We start from the raw sequence: 21,453 nt of genomic DNA on the forward strand, positions 1-21,453 counted from the left end.
TTCCATTACTGTTTTAAAAAAGCCCCTGCCTCAGAGAACAGAAACAGTTCACATAGTGGGGATCTAACGAGTCTCAGGAGGTTCCTGTCTCTGAACCAATTCCCTTTTGTTTAAGTCCTTCGGAAGATGCATGTGCTTTTCCCTTAGTTCTAGCACTACCCATTTGTCAGGTCAAGACATCTTGGAGAAGTGCCATGCTGGAATATTTTTGTCCAAGAAGGGGGAAATAACTCAAGATTCTGACAGGAGTCATCAAAGTAACCAACAGGGGAAATTAGATGACCCTTTGACAACTTCAGTCTTCTATCTCTGCTGGTTCTAGAGCTGATTTTGGAAATACTTACCATTTGTCTCTATTGAATCAGCTACCACCTTCCTTATGGGCAAAATCTCTAACTGATGTTGGCAAAATTCACAACACACCTCCTATGAAGATTCAAGTAGACCCCTCAAAACCTCTTCCCAGAATTAATAAAAAGTCTTTAAATTCAAATATTCTTCAAGACACAAAAACCCTACTAGGAAGCTACAAAGCTCAAGGTTTCATTATCCCTTGTACTATCCTTTGAAGCATTCCCAGTTCACCAGTGACAAAAGCTAAAGGTCAGATTTATCTAGGACGTCCAAACAATCAACAACACTGGTATCCTTTTCCATTGTGTGGTCCTCAACTCTCACATGATACTGATATCAGTCCAACTGGAAGTAAATTCTTTACTGTAATTGATTCATGCAGTGCATTCTCTAGCATTCTGGTTGATGAAGCTAGTCAATACCTTTTTGCCTTTACTTGGTAATAAGAACAACTCACCTGGATAGTAACACCTCAGGGTTTTACTCAGAGTCCTTGTTGCTCAGGAATTGTGAAGGCTGGTCTGGATCATACAAAGTTCTCTAGAAGTTCAACTACTTAGCTGCAACATGTGGGTGATTTGCTTCTTCATGCTGCATCTCAAGCCTCACAGGAAAACTGCATCCATGTGCTAAAGCTTTCAGCCTTAAAGGGACCTAAGATAACCAAAGGAAAACTGCAGTCTGCCCAAATCCAGCTTTGATATTTAGGGTATCTGCTATCAGGACAAGGGCTGTACCTAGGTCCAGACAGACTTTGTGGTGTCCTACATTTCCCGAAACCTGAAACTAAGCACAACTATGAAGTTTTCTCTAGCTATATTATTATTGCTGAAACTGGATTCCAAATTTCTCTCTTATGGCTAAATCTCTGTATGTTTTACTCAACAATAACATCCTCAACCCAATTTTAAGAGGAAACCTGATAACATAACCTTCAAGGCCTTAAAGGCCATTTGATGAACTCACCTGTCCTTGGGCATCCCAATGATCAGATTCTTTTTTCCCTTTTTATACGAAAAGCAAGAGAATGCAACACTGACACATAGAGTATCACGGCCAGCAACTGGCCCCTGTAGAATGGGGATATCCCCCATGCCTTACAGTCGTTACAGTCACTCCTTTTGGTTAAAATTACGAGAAAATTATTGTGAGATTCCTTTTAACCGTTTTTGTATCTCATGTGGTAGAAGTTCTGAATTCTCATCACATTCAACCTTTCTCAGTCCTTTTGTTAATTGCTCTTCACATAACTCTTTTAAAGCCCTTAACCCAGCTACTCCTCTCCCTTCCATCACCAACAAAGTCCCTCATGATGCTTAACACTGATGCACCACCTTTGGATTCCTTGTGATGATCTACAGGAAATTCCACTGGGTGATGCTGGTTTTTCATGGTTCACTGATGCTCTCATCTAAAAGGTGACAATGGCAAACATACTAATAGTTCCAGGTATGCTATTATGGGGCTTCCCCAGTGGCTCAGTGGTAAAGAAGCCACCTTCAGTGCAAGGGATGCAGGTTCAATCCCTGGGTCAGGAAGATCCTCTACAGAAGGAAAGGCAACCCACTCCAGGATTCTTGCCTGGGAAATCCCATGGGTAGAGGAGCCTGGCAGGCTACAGTCCATGTAGTTGCAAAGAGTCAGACACGACTTAGTGACTAAACAACATGCTACTAAGACTCATTTTGCTGTTGCTGAGCAGCATCCTTACTTAGGGCTACTTTGGCCCAGATTGAATTATATGCTTTTACATGGGCTTATACTTTAACACTTTAACTGACTTCCCTGGTGGCTCAGAGGATTAAGTGTCTGCCTGCAGTGCATGAGACCTGGGTTTGATCCCTGGGTTGGGAAGATCTCCTGGAGAAGGAAATGGGATGCAGGTTCAATCCCTGGGTCAGGAAGATCCTCTACAGAAGGAAAGGCAACCCACTCCAGTATTCTTGCCTGGAGAATCCCATGGACAGAGGAGCCTGGCAGGCTACAGTCCACGGGGTCGCAAAGAGTCGGACACGACTGAGCGACTTCACACACACACACACACACACACACACACATACTTTAACCAAGGATAAAACTGCTAATATTTATACTGATAGTACCTCATATTGATAGTAGCTTTTGGAGTAGCTCATAATTTTGGAATACCGTGGGAGCAATGTGTCTTCGTTACTAAGCAATATGCCCTCCTTACTTCCAGGGGCAAAAAAGTTTTAAATGCCTCCCCTCAAGTTTAGGAATTATTGGATGTGATACTTTCCCTTGCCACTTGGGACATTGTGAACCTGACTGTTTGTAAGCTAAGGAAAATCACTTTGACAATAGTTTTATAAGGAATGCTGCCCTTAAAGGAACCAATAGCAACCAAACTTCTGTCATGGCCCAAAGGGAAAATTAGAAAAACTGGCTAGAGAAGCCCAGAAACTGGCCTCAGAAAAGGGAAAATAAGATTGGAAATTCAATTATTGTTGGTTTGATAAAAAGAGAAAGCTCTGGTTCACATCAAATAACAACCTATTGCTACCAGACACTCTAAAACTCTCACTCCCCACCACTGTGCATGCATTAAACCATTGTTCTCCTGACAAGATGATTGCCTTCATGAATCAATATTAGAGAGGAAACATTAACAAGGCTGAGAAAAGTGCCTACCTCACTTGTCCCACTTGTCCAAAGTAGAACTAAGGGAAGCCTGTCTGTGCTGCTCCCAGACATTTTAAATTGCCTAATGGACCATTCAAGCTCTGGCAAATGGATTTTATACAATTTCTTCCTCTAATGGATATAAATATGTTTTAGTCATGGTCTATATGTGTTTACAGTGGACTGAGGCCTTCCTTTGCAGACAGGCTGCTCTCTCTTCTGTGGCAAAAGTCCTTTTGAAAAGAGGATCCCTACCTGGGGAACTCAGACTTCACAGTGATTGAGGCAATCCATTCTACTGGCCAGGTACTCTGACAAGTCTGCTGTTTGACTAGTTTTACAGCACTTCCACTGTGCTTTACCACCTTCAATCCTCTGATTTAATTGAACACCAAACAGCATCATTAAGACTTAGCCAAATTTATAGAAGCCCTCCAAACACCTTGGTCAAAAACATTGCTATCAGTCCTTCTAAATCTTGGATCCTCCCCTTTTGAAACATATAAACTCTTATCTTTTGAGATAGCCCCAGAATTTCCAATGTACTTGGCTCTCACTTATTTTAACCCACAACTGGTAAAAAGAGAGATATTCCAATACTGCAAGGGATTAATTGCTAGTAAAAGTAACCATGTTTTAATAGCATAATCTTTTCATAGTGTACCTTTGAGAGATGAAGACATTAAGTGTTACATCTTGAAACCTGGAGATTTTGTCTATTGGAAAAGACTCCTCCAGAAGAACTCACTTCATCCTCACTGGAAAGGCTCCTATTGGGTACCTCTAACCAACCCTGTGAAACCAAGCTCTCAAGAATAGACTCTTGGATTCATATGGTTCACCTAAAGAAATCACTGAACCCTGATTGGACCTGCACATCACCTGGTGACCTGAAGCAAAGATTTTCTGGAATTGCAGCAGATGACATCTGATTAGACAGTTCCCCGAGATATCCAGACTAGGCCTGTTAGATGTTTGTTGCCAAACCTCTGATGATGATATATGGTTTCAGACAATCTCCAGTGTCTATGATCTTGATATCAAATGCACTTCAGATTAAAAGTACCCAAGCATTCTCCCTCCCACTCCTCCTAGTTATACAAATGTGACCTTAATAGATTTCCAGTCTGTGCACTTTCGCTCTGACATGAGATACTATACTAGGAAAGGTCCTTCTTGACATGGACACACAGAAAACTGCTAAAACTAGAAACCCTGATTCTAGATCAGCAATGCTTTCAGAAAAATATTATGATCAAAAGGGGGAAATGTAAAAAGTTAATAAATAGAATCTCAATTAAATAGAGTCACATACCAAAAGGGGGCAGTCTCATGCCCTGCAAAAACAGAAGTGTCCAACAGGAAGAAAAAAGACCTCTCTTTCTTCCTGAAGGGCTCAGCCAATGAGAAGAAAGTTTACAATAGCCCTTTAACTTCCTTTTCTTCTCTATAGAAGTGTTCTCCTTCCCTTTCTATATAGGGACTTGCACGTGGCTCACTATGGTTGCAGGCCTCAAACTGCAGTTCTCTGATGATTCCAAATAAACCCATCTTTGTTGGAAAAAATGTCTGACAAAAATACCTATTTTTTTCAGGCCAACAGTTTCAAATACTTCCAAAATCCTTTTCTTGCCAAGAGTAAGAAGAAAAAGTGGATTGCGGTGGAGATAAGGTGTATGAGTCAAGAAGGCTTAATTGAGACACGGATTTCTGCTGGAAGAAAGAATATGATAGTGATTCTCTGGAAGAGTCTAAATGTTTCTAAGTTGTTTGTTTTTTTTTTTTAAAGATAAAATTAATGTTATCTGAAGATAAGAATTCCAAAAATTAAAACATGCCGAGAGCTCAGGCATGTATTCTTGGTAATGTTAGGCAGGACTCTAAAACCATTCATAAGAGAAGTTTAATACTATTTATAACCTAAACGATGACTAAAACAGAGGAAATATGCAGACTTCCTTGAAGTTCCCACCATATTCTCTTAATAGTTGTTTGGACACATATGCTATTAGTTGTCCATCCTATTAGTAACATAGCTTCCTTCCTGCAGATTCATTCTCACTGAAACAATACACTATAAAAAAAAGGATTTACATAAAAGACAGCTGGAGTTGGTTGCCAGGGGAACTGACGACGTTCCAGACACATTCCACATTAGCAGGATAAACTTCTGGGTAGCCAGGGCTGTTGAAGATGCCTTCAGCCATGTGGAATATCCCACCACAAGCTAGAAGAAAAGAGAAACAAAGTGAGTGGCAGAGTCAATGTCAAATACAAGACACCGTAAGATAGAGAAAGAACACTGGAAGAGCTGTTAGGAGCATCAAAGGATGTACTGTTTTCATTTCATAATAAAAAAAATCCACGGCATATATAATAATCAGGAAAGATTCTGTGACTTGAAAACTAAAAGGCACTGGTTATGGTGGATTAGAATGAATCCCTGTAGTTTCTTTTCTAAAAGCCCTTTCTTCCTGTGAACTATAGCTCTATGTAATAAAAGACTCATTTTAATCCTCAGTATTTCTGACCAGGATGATTTTCACCCCTGGCCTAGAAAAGAAAGCAATATTTCACCATTTCCTTCTCAGGAGAGCACTGAAACCTGCACAGATCTCCCAGGCATTCTAAGGCTTTTAACAGCTAATAATGAGGAAGCTGACAAGCACAACTATCCTAGCGTACAGCCTCTTACTGGGTGCTCCTCTTTCCCTTCTCCCCATGTGCAATGGTCCATCCTGCATCCCTGAAGACACCCAGCCCTGCCTGAGTGCAGCTGTCAGGCCAGGGAGGCTGAAGCATGGCACCGGTCCACCGGTTAGAGACACCGTTGGACACTGTCCATCAGGGGCTCCCTCAACAAACGTATCAAGAAGGAGAACAAGGACACACCGACAAGCAAGTCACCCAAGATCATTCCAACCAATTCTCCCCACTTCCAGTGCTCACCCTGAGCAGCATTAGTCACAATAGTCAAGGTACGGGAGCAAATGTCTGTGAATGGATAAGGAAGATGTGGTACAGAGTTCACAGCTGTTAGAATTTATAAACATGTTAACCAAATTTGAAAGACAGTAAAATGAGTCACAGAGGTGATCTATGAAACTAGCTCAGAACACAAAATGTAAAGGAATCCCAAATAATAAATCAAGGATTTTCTACACATTCCTCTTAACCTAATAGCACCGCTTGCTAACATCTCTTACCTGACGTGGACGCAGCATATGTGGCGTGGAAACCACCAAAATTCACTGTAGAATCTGAGACGAACTTCAGCACCAGAGCATTGCTGAAGGAAGTGATAGGATGGGGCAAGGAGGGGCCACAGTATCGGCCTAAATAATGATGAGATTGACAAGGAGAATGAATGATGATATGCCAACATGTATTCACTAAAATCATAAGAGACCAAAGCAAACAAAAGGAACCACTACTAGAAAACCATTTAGATCAGGGTCAGTGTTTGGGGTGATGCCTGATGATTCAAAATAAACTGTGAACACATTTATAAATATGATAAAGACTGTGAGGGGAAGGTAAGAGAAACACAGATAACTTCCAAACGTAACTAATGCTAACCTCTCCAGGGCAGTCGGCACCTGCACAAAGAAGCGAGCTAATACTTAACAGCAATACACAATAGCTGAGACACTGTGGATGTTGGAGCCAGAACACCTGAATTCACCTCCAGGCTCAGCCACTTACCAGCTATGTGACATGAGTCAAGTTACTCAAGTTCTCTGTGCCTCAGTTTCCCACTTGAGAAACAGGTACATGGATAATAATGAGATTCTATGTAATAAAGGTATAAGAATTGAGTTACTATTTATAAAGTTCTATTTATAAAGTTTTTTAATAAATAGAACTTTATAAAAATAGTACTATTTATAAAGTTTACTATTATAAAATTCAGAATAGTGCTCAGTGCAACGTTATATAAGTGTCTGTTAAATAATATATCCTTGACCATGGTCAAATGCTTACAGACAAAAATCACAAAGAATACAATCAGAAGTCCACAGAGAGCACTTGTCAGTTGCCTACTATCATCTCAGGCACTGTTCTGGGTACTGAGGATACAGCCATGAGCAAAACAAACTCCCTTCCTGTTTTCTACTGCAGGATAAGGAGCTTGAGTGACAGTGCTCAAATAGGAGTGACTCATAGAGAACACTTAAATGAGTGAGTGAGTGAAAGTCACTCAGTCACGTCTGATTCTTTGCGAACCCACGGACTGTAGACCACCAGGCTTTTCTGTCCATGGAACTATATGTATATAGATACATGTATACATGCCAGGCTCCTTTGTCCATGGAATTCTCCAGGCCAGAATACTGGAGTAGGTAGCCATTGCCTTCTCCAGGGGATCTTCCCAAAATAACCTGAGATTATTTTGTTTGAGAACATTACAGAAACTATAAGCAACATTCTTTAATTTTACTGGGATGTCTGACAAACAGAACTCCATAATATGTGCCTGTCTGCCTGTCAATCTATCTATCTATTCTGTTCATCCAACCATCCATCCATCCATTCTATGTATGTGTGTGTGTGTATATATATATATATATATATATATATATATATATATATATATATATATATTTGTGGGGGGGGGGTCTGTGTGTATGTATTTACCTATCCATTACAGCTATCTATCTATCCATCCATCCATCCATTATTTTCCTTCCACTGAGCACAAAACCAGAAGAAACATGTTCAATTTGAACACGAGAACTGTGGTCAAACAGTAACAAGAAATTTCCCACCGGAATACTATCTAATGTTAGAAGGGATTGCATTTTACTACTGTTTAAAGCAGTTGCAACTTTTCAATTAAAAAAAAAAAATACATAAACCATTCATGTCCTTGAAGATGAATGAGCTGAGTTTCTCAAGCCCTACGTTGACTCCTGCTTCCTCAGCCTCTCAGTATCTTTACTTGGTTATGACAGTCTTCATAGTTATTGGAAACATTCTAACCTCTGACGACAGCATATACACATGTAAGTACAGAAACTGTAAAGAGCCCAGGCCACGGAAGTGAGTGAGTGAGTGAGCATGGCATACCTCGGAGGGGTGCGTTGTCGTGGCTGCCGTCCAACACCTCTACAAAATCTCGGGTACATGGTGTGCTGCTTTCAAGGACAAAGTGGCTGAAGGACAGGGTGATATGATTGACTGTGAGGAAAGAAAGGAAGACTGTTTAATAAAGTTCTGGCCAACAAAACATACAGGGAGCAAGATTTTACCCCTGATCATTTCACCTGCTGGTTCTCTGGCAAAGAATTGATTGATGTGCACAAGATGACAGGGGTAAAGAGGAGAAGTAACCACCACTGTGCTAAAAGTTTTTTGTCTGAAGAGTAACTGAAAAGCTTTTAAAAATGTCCATAGACTCTGAAATGCTGGTGCTGGTAAGAGAACCCTGGGGTGGGTTTACTTCATGGATGACGGGGAAAGTATCAGCTGTTGCTGTATTTCTCTCAGAAGTACTTTTCTTATTAGCTTCCTTAAATTCTGATTCTTTACCTGTGCTTGTAAATAAGACACATTTTCCTTCCTGCCACAAATATCCTAGCACTTTCTGTGTTACTCTAAGTCCGGAAGCAGGGACATGGAGGTTCAGTCATTTTTAAAGAAAGCTTTGAATTACTTGCAAAATAGTCTGAGTCTGGGTCCATTTTCCTTTTGTTTTCTTCCAGGGTCTTGAATCTTTAGAATAGGATCTTTTCCTTTTGCTGTCTTTACACCAGTGAGCTCTTTCATCTAAGAGCTTTACAACTGTTTAGAAACTATCCTTAGGTGCAAGGCTGCAGGACTCAAGGCCGGGAGTTTCTTTATTCAAGGATTGGTTCCTGGCTGGCTGGCTACTTTCTTTGGCTAAGGATTACATCACTGACCCCCAAATCATATGCAGAGCAATAAAGATACCCTTTTGTTAATGTTTAACATCCTTAGGAAAAATGTTAGAGAATATTTAAGCCAAACCCTTCATTTGTTAGATTAGCTAATGGGGCTTTGTGAGCCTAAGTGACTTTCCTATTATCACACAGGTCATTAATTAGAGAGTGGAGTCAAGAACTTAATGTTTTTCCCACATTATGTCTGAAGCCATCAATTTCCCCTGAAAACCTCAAGAAGAGCAGGGTTCCTTTGAAACAAGATTCATCATAGCCCCAGGGTCACCCTCCTCACAGTCATTTTGCTCGAGTTCTTAGTGGTCTCCTCATTTTCTCGGTAAAATGTGGACAGTAATCCTTACCACTAGATTGTTACCAGATCAGAAAGATTCTAGGATTCTAAAAAGAATACAATGTAAGTACTTATTAAATGCTTCTTCAAAGCCTATGCTGGGACTTTTAAAAATACATTTTATAACTAAGAGAGACCAGGCTTTATCATTAACTTCCACCTTAACTGAAGACGAATATGCTCACGGCATTGCATCCCCAAAGTATAAGTTATTAACTTTCTAGTTTATGGTTCTTATTGTTCATTTATTCATTTAGCATCTTCTTGAGCACCTACTACAGTCAAGACAAATAGTCAAAAACTATTTATTCATTCAGTATTTTGGTTAATCCCCAATTTCACATGCCTGTCATTTCTACTAGGTTATAGGTTTTCGCTTTGTTATTTCCTTTGCGAGGCCTTGAAACTTATAAAAAGAAAATTAATTAAGAATAAAGAGCAAAAATTACTTCCTACCAGATTAGGAAACCCTTGTTCTTGTGCACATGAGGAGTTAGGGCTTCCAAAAGCAGGAGAGGAAGGCCATCAATTGTTACCAGCGAAGAGATAAGAACATGAGTCATTGCTGGACTTTCCCACAGACATGATGCATCCTGGATTCCTTTTTATTTTTGTTACTTACAGGGAGGTTGAGCTTGAATTATCCAGCTGCAGTTCTGATTGTTTGGATAGTTGTTCGGGTACAGTGGAGAGGATATAGTGTCAACGGAGTCAGTGAGGATGTGGCCGCCACAGGCTGAGGGACACACAGACACACACTTCTGTCATACACTTTTGATTTCTACTGATTCTCCAGAACAATCATTTGAAGAATGAAAACATAAGTGACGTTTGCTTATTTCTACAGGGCATGTCAAGGAAATTCTCTGCCAAGGAAGCTGCACATGAATCATGAGAAAGCGGCAATGTACCCTACCTTTATAACAGTGTTCTTTAATTACAGGAAGTGGGGAGTGGCAAAGAACAGATTAAATGGTTATGAGTTGCCTGAATCTTTCAATAGAACTCTGGCATTGATTCACTTGCTTTACCCACTCGTAAATTATAGTCACAGGGATAATCTCTTAACAACTGACTTCATTTTTAGGAAATACTCAATTGACAGAGACTTCATTCGGGCAGTTGTGTGTTATCAGGGATGTGCAGATCCCTGTGGGAACAGAAGACGAGGGGTGCCTGCTGAGAGCTGGGGAGTGTACAAGGTGTTTCACAAAGGCGATGGTGCTGAAGGAGGAGTCGGGGTGAGGAAGAGTGGTCTGGGGAGAGGGCAGTCTGAACAAGATAGAGAGGAGGGTATGGGGGATACCACACAGACTTGGTTGAAGTGTAGGGCACATGAGGAGAGTCAGGGCAATGCTGAGAAAAGACAGGCAGATTCCGTCCCCATGGGGAACATCCAGAGAAGCTGGGGCTCCACTCCCTGTTTAGTGCAGAGCCAGGACAGATGATGGTACACCGAAGGTCAGGATCAGAACTCGCTCCTGCACACTGACTTTGGAGGAATACGTGAGACCAAGGAGGCTAATGTAGTAGCCCAGAGAAGACCTGCTGGGGACTTTTGTGCTCAGAAGTGAAATATAAGTGATGAGTTAGAAGAAAAAGTGTTCAGAAACTGTTCTTTGAAAGAATTCTGCAATCAGTCGTGCTCCGCAGTCTACACTGCAACCTCAGGGGACCTCCATCCAAAAACTCTTCCTGGCCAGGGCTCTTTACTACAGAAAATGAGGAAGTGAGTCCACTGAAACAGATGAAATGACTAAAGAGACCACACTTATTTGAAAGGACAGGAATCCTCTGAAAAAAAATCACAGGCATATTCAGCAGACAAGAGCCCCTCCAGCTCTAGATTCCATCTCTGATGGTGGGTAAAGGGTTAACCTCTAAAAGTACCAGACAAAAGGCAATGGATGGAAAGGTCTCTAGTAGAAAGTGGTGATTTAAGAAAAAGACAATGTAGTGGGGTATGGGGGGTGGACACACTTCCGGGCGAGACAGCAGTTAAGACTTTTCCTTCCAAGGCAGTGGGTGTGGGTTTGACCCCTGGTGGGGGAGCTAAGATCCCCTACATGCCTCTTAGCCAAAAATAAATAATAAGTAAATAAAAACCAAAAAATAGTATAACAAATTCAAAATGTTTTTTAAAAGGTCCACATAAAATCTAAAAAGAAAGAAAAGAAAAAGACAACAGAAAACAACATTGATTCTTCAGGTGAAGGGCAACCACTATCTCAAGGCTTAGAATCTGACTCTATGTTACAATTCTTGCAATTTATACCAGTGTATCTCTTAGCATAAAATCTTAGATAAATGCTAGGTCATTTATCTATGAATGAATGAATTTGGATAAACACTTCTTTACAAGTGTCTCTAATATTAAAGACACTTGTCAGTATGATTCTGACAACCTGTTTGAGGAATACAGAGATCCGGAGGACAAAGACAGAGTTGAAAGTCCCAACAGTTAGAATCATTTGTTCTTCTTAAAGTGTCACACATTAAATAGAAAGCTGGAAACAATTTCCAAGGGCTAGTCTCATTGTATTGCAGTACCAGCAGATGGTCTGTGCCTTGGGGAGACCACACGGAACTTGCCTTGTCTGAAGTAAGCACGGAACCCCCGGCTCTGTCTGGAAGGGCCAGACTGAAATCGCAAGAAGAGGCTGTTTCCGGAAGATATGATGGGGTTGCTCAGTTGCTGTCTTCCACACACACCGGCAAGGCGGGCGGTTGCAGAGCTTACACCGTCAAATGCCTACAAAGAAAGGCAACTGGGTACATGGTGGCTCAGGACTTCAGATCGGCATCCACAAGGCCCTGTTCTGTGCAGTGTCTATCTGCACATCAGCGACCTAGCGGAAAGCACACTTGGACTTCCCTGGTGGTCCCAGTTAGGAATCTGCCTGCCAATGCAGGTAACGTGGGTTCGATCACTGTTCAGAAAGATTCCACACGCCACAGAGCAACTAAGCCCAAGTGCTACAACTCCTGAGCCATTTGCCCTAGAGCCAGCGCTCTGCAATAAGAGAAGCCACCACAGTGAGAATCCATCACACTGTAAGGAAGAAGAGCCTCCGTTCGCAGCAACTAGAGAAAGCCCAGCCAAATAATAATTGCTTTTTCTTAAAAAGAAAGAAAACACATTTGCTGGAACACAGTGCTTTATCCTCTGTCCACTCAGGTCCATCAGAATGTCTGAGTCTTTGGTCATTTCTAGGAACTCTTCAAAGATTTCACTGGGAGTTTCCGTGTCAGAGAAACTCACCGTGAGATCCCTGGATGTCTATAAATGCCATAACTTTCCCTGCTCTCATCCTCTCATGACTCCAGGACAGTCACATCATGTACCATTCTCACAACACATGCTGATGCAAGAATGAATATTGGAGCAAATACATGAGAAATAATGATGAGGAATCACTCATTTTCAGAGACTCAGCATTTGCTGAAACTTTTTGCTCTTCATAGGGTTATGGTCAAGAAGAAGAGAAATGGTAGAATTATTTCCAATGATATAGTGATATGAGCCTGATTTATTAATAGAAAATTACCTCATTATTTTAAAATATATAGGGTTCTGCATCTGTTCAGTTCTGTGCTGGGACTTGGCTGACCTTCCAGATGAGACAGTGGAATGGAGTTTACATTGCAGACTCCCCACCCCACCCCACCCCACTACCCCTGCTCCAGATTGCTGAATCAGTATGTGAAACTGAATTTCCTCATTGCCTTGGAACTCTGTGTGTCATGGACAATAGCTCACCAGGCTCCTCTGTCCATGGAATTCTCCAGGCCAGAATACTGAAGTAGGTAGCTGCTCCCTTCTCCAGGGGATCTTTCCAACCCAGGAATCAGACCCAGGTCTCCTGCACTTCAGGCGAATTCTTTACCAACCACCAGAGAAGCCCATGAATCTTTAAGGCAGGGGAAATAAGTTCCTTTTTTTGCAGGGGACAATAATATTAATAACAGCAACCATTCATTAAATGTTTACTATGTGCTGGAAACTGGATACAGCCTTTCACATATACTATCACATTTCTCCTCCCAAGACTCCATTTTCAAGAAGATCACAGATGCACAGAGACCTCACTAATGTCACAAATCCCACAGTTCCTAAGAAGAACAAATACCATCATCAACAGTACACACACTTTTTGAGGATTTCTACAAGTCCATGAACTCACAAAGGCAAGACTCTTCTAGTTTCCTCTATTTCTCTCCAAATTCAGAAGCTTGGTGAGTAGCAGATACTGTTCTACCCCTTTCTAAGCTGTCTTTTTGACTGCAATCCTCTTAAGACAAAATAAGGACAGTAGAAAATGAAGATTAGAATTAGAAAATCCAGAAAATCACATGAATGAGCTATGTCCCTGGGGATTCTTTGAAAGAGCACATTTTCTAGGAGGTCTCCATGTTTCCAACCTTCCTACCCAGAGATTCAGGAATCACAGGATTTGGGCTGAAATTCACATGGCTGGGGCGTTGCTTCACAAGGAATGGATCCAAGATAGAGTGTTTCCAAATGCCCCTACACCAAAATTATATACCAGTGACACCCTACATTTGATTAGCATGCTGTAATTTTACAAACACCATTGCAATACCTCTAAACTAGTCTTCAACACTATGTGATTTTTTTTTTTTAGTGATAAAAGTGAGACTTCAAAGTGTGCTAGCTAATAAACTACTGTCTCATCCAACAGCCAATAGTGACAATGGAAGCTAGTGACCCAAGATCAAAGACCTAGTGAGTAGCAGAGCCCAAAACTTAATTCTTCTCTTTCCAAATGCTATATCCTTTCACGTTACTTCTCTTTAAATGGTGTGTCATAGTTATTAAGTTATAAGTTCTTAATTACCATTTTATGAAAGTATATGACCTCAGGTTATTAAGGAGAGAGCTGAGTATATTTCTTTAAGTTTGGAATAGCAATTCTTTTATTTAAGAGTAATTCTTAACACTCGTAATATCAAATCAAGTTTTAATTTATAAAATTATAAGAAAGAAACTGGAGGGAAGAAACTATGAGAAAACTTATTGCTATTTTTAAAAAGTCTGAAGTCATAAAAATTATCAATATATATTTCCTTTACTTCCATTTAGTTTCCAAAACAAAGATAGCAAATTATATTATTGGCTACATGTATAACATATTCATATAACTTATTTAAGTCTTATTACAGTCTTATTTAAACCTACTGCCACAGGTTTCCTAGGCCTGGGAATTAACTTTCTGATCTGTCGCTTAGGTGGAAAAAGTCAGGGAAATACACAAAACAAAACAAACAAAAAACTACACAGTACAAACAACTCATTTCTAGGTAACTCTAGTAAAATTAAATTTTGAATAAAATTCAGTTCAGTTCAGTTCAGTCGCTCAGTCATGTCTGACTCTTTGTGATGCCATGAATCGCAGCACGCCAGGCCTCCCTGTCCATCACCAACTCCCGGAGTTCACTCAGACTCACATCCATTGAGTCAGTGATGCCATCCAGCCATCTCATCCTCTGTCGTCCCCTTCTCCTCCTGCCCCCAATCCCTCCCAGCATCAGAGTCTTTTCCAATGAGTCAGCACTTTGCATGAGGTGGCCAAAGTACTGGAGTTCCAGCTTTAGCATCATTCCTTCCAAAGAAATCCCAGGGCTGATCTCCTTCAGAATGGACTGGTTGGATCTCCTTGCAGTCCAAGGGACTCTCAAGAGTCTTCTCCAACACCACAGTTCAAAAGCATCAATTCTTCGGCGCTCAGCTTTCTTCACAGTCCAACTCTCACATCCATACAATGACCACTGGAAAAACGATAGCCTTGACTAGACGGACCTAGCCACCATCTGGAGTTCCAACTACAGACGCTCTAAAAACAGAGGGAGGCCTGGCTAAGTAGTAAGCTAAGTTCTTCTGGAAGTTAATCAGTATCTTGACAAAGTATCCAGAGTTTGTCAAATTTCCAGATACCAGCAAACACATTCAAAATACCTGAGCTCACCATTACCATACAAAAAGAAGAGATTTTTCAGAAAAAGAATAGAACCAGGCAAATAACAAACAGCAAACGTCTGATGAACAAATGAGTAAGTAAATATATATTTAAGAGTATAGGACTGAGGTTGCGGAAAACCCAGAGTTAAGAAAAAAAGTTGCTCCTCTCTTGTGGACTGGGCTGTATAAATGCAGAGCAGGCATGATGGCAGGGAAGAGGCCATTCACAGGGGGAAAGAGGACAAGAGGAACTGCTTTCTGGGCCCTGTGGGCAGTGGAGGAGGTTCCAATCAGGAAGGGACCAAGCCACACACACCTGCCCAGGTGCCCTCTTGCCAGCTGTGCCAGCCCTTCACCAGCACTGCGAGAGAACTAGGAAGGCAGAAGGTGGGCAAAGGACACTGGACTCACCCCCAGGTCCCAGAGTATCCAGTATCAGTACCCTGAGCTGTGGCCAGAAGTCAGAACGGAGTCAAACTTCTATGAACTTCAATATTTGACGTTTTAAATGTTAAGGAGATTTGAATAAATATCAACCTCCTTTCAAAGTTCAAAGTGTCAACTCCAGCACAAAGTGATGGGAAGGAAAACCTTTCAGCTTAGAGATTAGCACTCCTTTCTGATGATATATACGTATGGCAAAGGTCAGAGTCCAGAGACAATTTGAGAAAATAAAGGAGCCAAGCAAAGGTAAACTTTCACCTTTCCATGTATTTACTGATGATGGAAATATATATTATTTAAGAGTATGCATTATTTAAAAGCAGGTGGCAAAATCCCTTTTAAAGAGAAAAAACAGAAGGTAAGTTTATTTAGCAAAACACCCTGGCAGGTGCTCAGAGAATGATTGCCATGGGAGAGATGTCACGTGATGTTACTGTGGGCAAATCTTTCTCTATCCTTCAGCCACCTAATCTGACATGAAATTGTAGTACATATTGTTCACCAGAATTAAGTGACTTAGTAGACACAAATTCTCATGTATACATTTTTTAGTGGAATTTGGCAACAGAGGAAATGTAAAAGCCAACTCTTTCACTTCCAGATAGCTACCTGAGGTAAACTCTTGTATGACTACATTAAAATATATGGACAATAATGTTCCTTGCTATAAGGGTTGCCCCAGCACAACATTAGAAGACTTAGAAGTGCATTAACAGTAGAATGGGTCCATGACCCATGGTACAGAGGAGAATCCTGTATAGTGGCAAACACAGTGAGCTAGATCTGAATACACCACAGTGTAGAAAAACGGTCAAACCAGGTCGTTAAATGAAAGGAGTGAATGGAAGAATAGGTGTCATGTTGTATTGTTTACATCAAGTTTTAAAACATGCAGATCAATACTACATACTGTATGTGGAAACAACACACCATGAAAAAGTACCAAAACAGCCATGGGAATCATAAACCAATTTCCCATAAATGGTTCCCTCTGGGCCAGGGGCAGGGACTGGAATCAGTGTGGTTTGCGCATGGGGCCTCACTGTGTCCTCAGCAATTCATTTCTTTGGGGGAAGAAAAGAAAGAACTTGAAGCAAGCATGGTAAAATATTGAGATTTAGCAAGGAGAATGTTTTTGTTCATGCTATACTTTACGTGCATTGTGTTGTCTTTTCTGTACACTTAAAATATTTTGTAATAGAGTTTTCAGGAAGGAAGAGAGAATCTATATAAAGGAAATTACAGGAAATGTAGACTAAGATATACATACAAAGATGCTCTTTCAAATATTATTATAATGAGCAAAAAAATAGAAGTTGCCTAAGTGGTCAGTAATAAGCTAGTGGTTAACTCAATTCTAGGGTGTTCATGTAACTGACTAAAGGGCCAAAGAAACAGTTTTTAAGAAGAAATGTATTAAATAAACTAAGTGAAAAAGACAGGATACAAAACAATGCACAGTATTCTCTTAACTCCCTTTGTGTATGTGGGTAAAGGGTGCGCATGTTTGCCTGTGTGTGTTTCTGTATGAAACGAGCCAAAACGTTAATGGTCTCTGCTTTGCAGTATTATAGATGGTGTCCATTTCTTATTTTTTCTTTTCTGTGTTTTAGAAATTTGATATGAGGAACATGTAAACTTTTAAATAATGTATATATTTAAAATGTTTATGTGTTTAGCCAGGCAGACATAATACAAGTGATCCCACACAGAGACATAAAAATATGCTCTTCATATAACTGAACTGCAATATCAAAGCCAGATGGACATTAATGCCATTTAATCTAGCCTTTTGCTGCCTGACAGGACTCTATCAAGGATACAGTTTTTGTTTTAAGATCTCCAAGACATCTGTTAGCTGGCCAGTATCTACAACTGTAGTCCAGACCTCAATCGAAGCTCTAGGCTCAGATATCCGACTACATTCCAGACAACACGGCTGGTATGTCCCATCAACCATGGAAATCATTGTCTCAAACTGAAGTCCTCGCTCCGCCGCCTAAGTCCTCCTGCCGCCTCGCTTCCTGCCTTATCCTCTCCATGGAACGGAGCCTTATGTTCTGTTAGCTCTCCCTTTCTATGTCTCCTGGACCCCTTCCCACCCCTCCCCCCCACCAACTGTCTTGCTGTGGGACTTCATCCCCTCTTGCCTGGGTCACTACAGCAGCCTGAAACTCCCCCTGCCTGAATTTGTGTCCCCCTTTAATTCAGTCTCCAAACAACCACCACCGTGCAATGTGCTTTCTAAAATGTAAAACCTGACGCAAAAGGAAGAGTATCCCAGTCCATTTTAAGATCATACCGAGTAAGGACCTCTCTAGCGGTCCTGGGGTTAAGAATGAACCTTCCAATGCACAGGGCATGGGTTTGATCCCAGGTCAAGGAGCTAAGATCCTAGATGCCTTGTGGCCAAGAAATAAAAAACATAAAACAGAAGCAATACTGTAACAAATTCAAAAAAGACCTTAAAAGTGGTCTACATCAAAAATCTTTTTTAAAAAAGTAAAGTGTACTGAATAGAGACGAGCATCACGGTTCTGCCTTACTGAGAACCAAGGACAGTGCCTGATCCAAATGCAATGTGTAGAACTGCAGCCCACAGCCCCGCTCCACCAGGATCAGAGCCCTGGTGATGGGGTGAGTGGTGGTCCCCTCACGGAAACACAGCACTCATAGCGTCACAGCACGCACACGGTGAAGGCAAAAATGAACATTAGCTTCCTCAGAAATGTTTGCATTTTCATTTCTAGAAACTTGAATAAGTACTCTCAGAATGTTTGTGAGTAGGAGACAGGAAGGTACTTCTACTTCATCTATCTTCTTCTTTTATTAAGTTTCATCTTCCTCAGGGAGAAAATAAACCCACTATATATGTGGGTTAAAATTAGCATAAACTGGAGCAAGAGGAAACTATTTTAATTCAAAAGCAAAACACACAGCATGTTTTACATTCCCCAAGTATGCCAATGCCATCTTAACTTCAGAGTTAAGCTTTCCATGCAAACAAATTGTGAATGTATATGAATATGCTTTTATTTTCATTTACTGCACTACCACTTTCTCCTTCTCAACTCATTTGTGAATCTTTTAGACGGTATGAGAATAACCCACTTATGAAGTGAAAACATTCACTGAGATGATGCACTGAAGAGCATGCAAAAATTTCATAATATATATTTTAAGATTTTTTAAAAATACTTTAAGATAAAGTGAGTCTGCTCATAAACTAATCAAGATAGTTACCAATGAACTGGGGATTATGGATCCAGGTCTGTGTATCTAAGGGTCATAATTTTCAAAAATGCAAGTTAAAGGGACTTTCCTGATCGTCCAGTGGTTGGGAATCCACCTGCCAATGTAGGGGACACAGGTTCGATCCATAGTTCAGAGGATTCCACGTGCAGCGGAGCAACTAAGCCCCTGCACCACAACTGCTGAGCACATGTGCCTAGAGCTTATGCTCCTCAACAAGAGAAGCCACCACAATGAGAAATCCACACAGCAGTAAAGAGTAGTCCCTGCTTGCTGCAACTAGAGAAAGCCGGCATGCAGCAAGGAAGACCCAGCGCAGCCAGGAAATATATAAATATTGTTTTTTAAAAAAAGATAAGTTACGACCTTTAACAAGCATGAGTAGTAACAAAACTAGAAATAGTAGTAATAGAAAAATGAGCAGCAATAGCTAACACTTATCTGTACCAGACACTGTGATTGATCCTTTAGGTATATTTTTTAAAATTCTTTCTTACAATTCCATTTGCACTTCAGAAGACATAAGTAACTTGTTCATAGTCACACGCTGGGTAGTGTGGAGCCACTATACAAATCCCATCTGCCTGACATCTGATCAACTATCACCAAAACAACCAAAAAGATAAAAATCAAGTTTTACTCATTGACAACAGAATATTGAGGGATCATGATTCTAAGAAGCTAAAGTGATATGTCCATAGTCTCCTTAAAAAAAATCCTGGGAAACAGAGTTGATCTCAAGTCTCTCTTCTCTGGACCTACAAGCATGCATCCTTAAAGGCATTTCAGAAAGTCTCAATCAAGGCCTGGGTGGGTTCTGGAGTGCAGCTGTCATGCATTCCACCCACTGCACATGCGTGGGATTCCTGGCATGGTTATCTGAGCAGACTGGAACAAAGGGTACCGGGGCCTGGTTGTTGCTATTCAGTTGCAAAGTTGTGTGTCTGACTCTTTGTGACCCCATGGGCTGCGGCACACCAGGTTTCTCTGTCCTTCACTATCTCCTGGAGTTTGCTCAAATTCATGTCCATTGAGTTGTGATGTTATTTCATCACTAAACCTAACATCAAAATCCCCGACTCCTAACTCCTGGCTCCAGTCTTGGATCCAGATATCCATCCACTCTTGCCCTTTTTCTGGTATAACACAGCCTCCCTGGACCAGCTTCTTTCCTCACCTCACCCAGGCTTTTAACCTGGTCTTTAGCCTTTACTTTAATTCATTCTCACCACACGTATCTACTGCTTGGATTACTTTGAAGCTTATCGGGGTCAAAATGTGTGACAGAGGCTAAGATCTAAGGGTACAGAAGACATCATTCTCATCAGGGTGCAAGGTCAGTGTGGAGGATGAGAGTCTGTGAAATGTATCCACATGTGCCATACATGCAGCAGAAGCTAATATGGCTGCAAATGGAATCCCCATTAGGGAACGGGAACTGTGCCAAGACCGAGGAAATATTAAGTGATAGGGAGGGGAATCTGCCAGGAAATTATCTAAGCTGTTAAAGCCATAAATGTAGGTAAGGAAGGAAACAGAAATATTACTCATAATAGCAGCTTTTCTTGCAGGTGGGGACGGGGAGGAAGCATCAGCTTCCTCTGTCAGTGATATTTTCCAGCTATGCTCCTCTGAAATGAAATCGCAAATTCATAGTGCACATCTGTTGTCAGGTCTCTCTCATTCCTGAGTCTTTGTTCTTCGTGGTGGCACTCCAGCTTCACAGTTTACAGGAGACAATAAACTCTGCTAATTTGCAGTTGTTGCAAGCAGGGACTTAGAGATGACTGGAAATGTTGGTAGGAAAAGAAAACCAAGAAGCTCATTTTATTCTTACAAATAAACAAGCTTTTAAAGAGATTCTGAGCTAAAATGCAAACAAAACAAAGCTCAAAACAAAGCTTGGGTCCACAGACCCAAGGACACTGGCTCCAATTCAGTTATTATTAATTTTTTTTCCCTTTGGGGATGTAAAGTGCCGTTTTGGTAACTCATTTGGCACCAGGAGGCAAGATGGCTAAATGGATTACCAAAAGCAAACGATAAAATAAAATGTTTAACAGAGATTATCAGAGATCATCCTCAATCATTATCAGATTCCATTCTCAAATGGAAAGTCAGCTTTCTATGGTGAGAAGTAAAGGAGAAACGGAAAATACAAGAGGGAGAGGACGGGAAAGAGATTGATTTCTGTCCTGGATTTATTTTTAAAATAAATGTTTAAGGAAGGATTGTTTAAGAATTGTTTCTTTGAAGTACTGACTTCTCTTATCCCTGTGTCTTTTTGCTCAGTTTTAGAAAGGGAATGTTTTCAAAGGAAACACATCATAGGTAGGGTCTTAAAAAATAAAAACAAAGATACTGTGTTTCACATTCGCCTACCCTGAGCCTCAATGTTAAGTAATGTGAACAAAAACAGAACCCTGTGGCTTTGGGGTGGGGTTGGGGGTTGGGGCGCTCTGGTATTCTCTAGTTCAAATCCAACATTTTGCTTTCTTTCTCCTAGAGTAGCTTCAGAAAGCAAA

At 40.9% G+C, this 21,453-nt stretch overlaps 1 protein-coding gene across 1 annotated transcript in view; it reads right to left on the bottom strand.

Moving 5' to 3' along the window:
• CUBN (cubilin) overlaps positions 1 to 21,453 on the bottom strand; it is a 272,488-nt gene that overhangs the window by 105,869 nt on the left and 145,166 nt on the right. The window contains exons 32-36 of the mRNA XM_068987509.1: positions 11,845 to 12,004; positions 9,875 to 9,988; positions 8,068 to 8,178; positions 6,204 to 6,332; positions 5,092 to 5,224 (exon numbers count right to left, since the gene is read on the bottom strand). Coding sequence (XP_068843610.1) covers positions 5,092 to 5,224; positions 6,204 to 6,332; positions 8,068 to 8,178; positions 9,875 to 9,988; positions 11,845 to 12,004 — 647 coding nt within the window. The remainder of the gene's footprint in view (positions 1 to 5,091; positions 5,225 to 6,203; positions 6,333 to 8,067; positions 8,179 to 9,874; positions 9,989 to 11,844; positions 12,005 to 21,453) is intronic.

This window comes from Capricornis sumatraensis, chromosome 15 (genome assembly GCF_032405125.1).
Source record: "Capricornis sumatraensis isolate serow.1 chromosome 15, serow.2, whole genome shotgun sequence".
Taxonomy (NCBI): domain Eukaryota; kingdom Metazoa; phylum Chordata; class Mammalia; order Artiodactyla; family Bovidae; genus Capricornis; species Capricornis sumatraensis.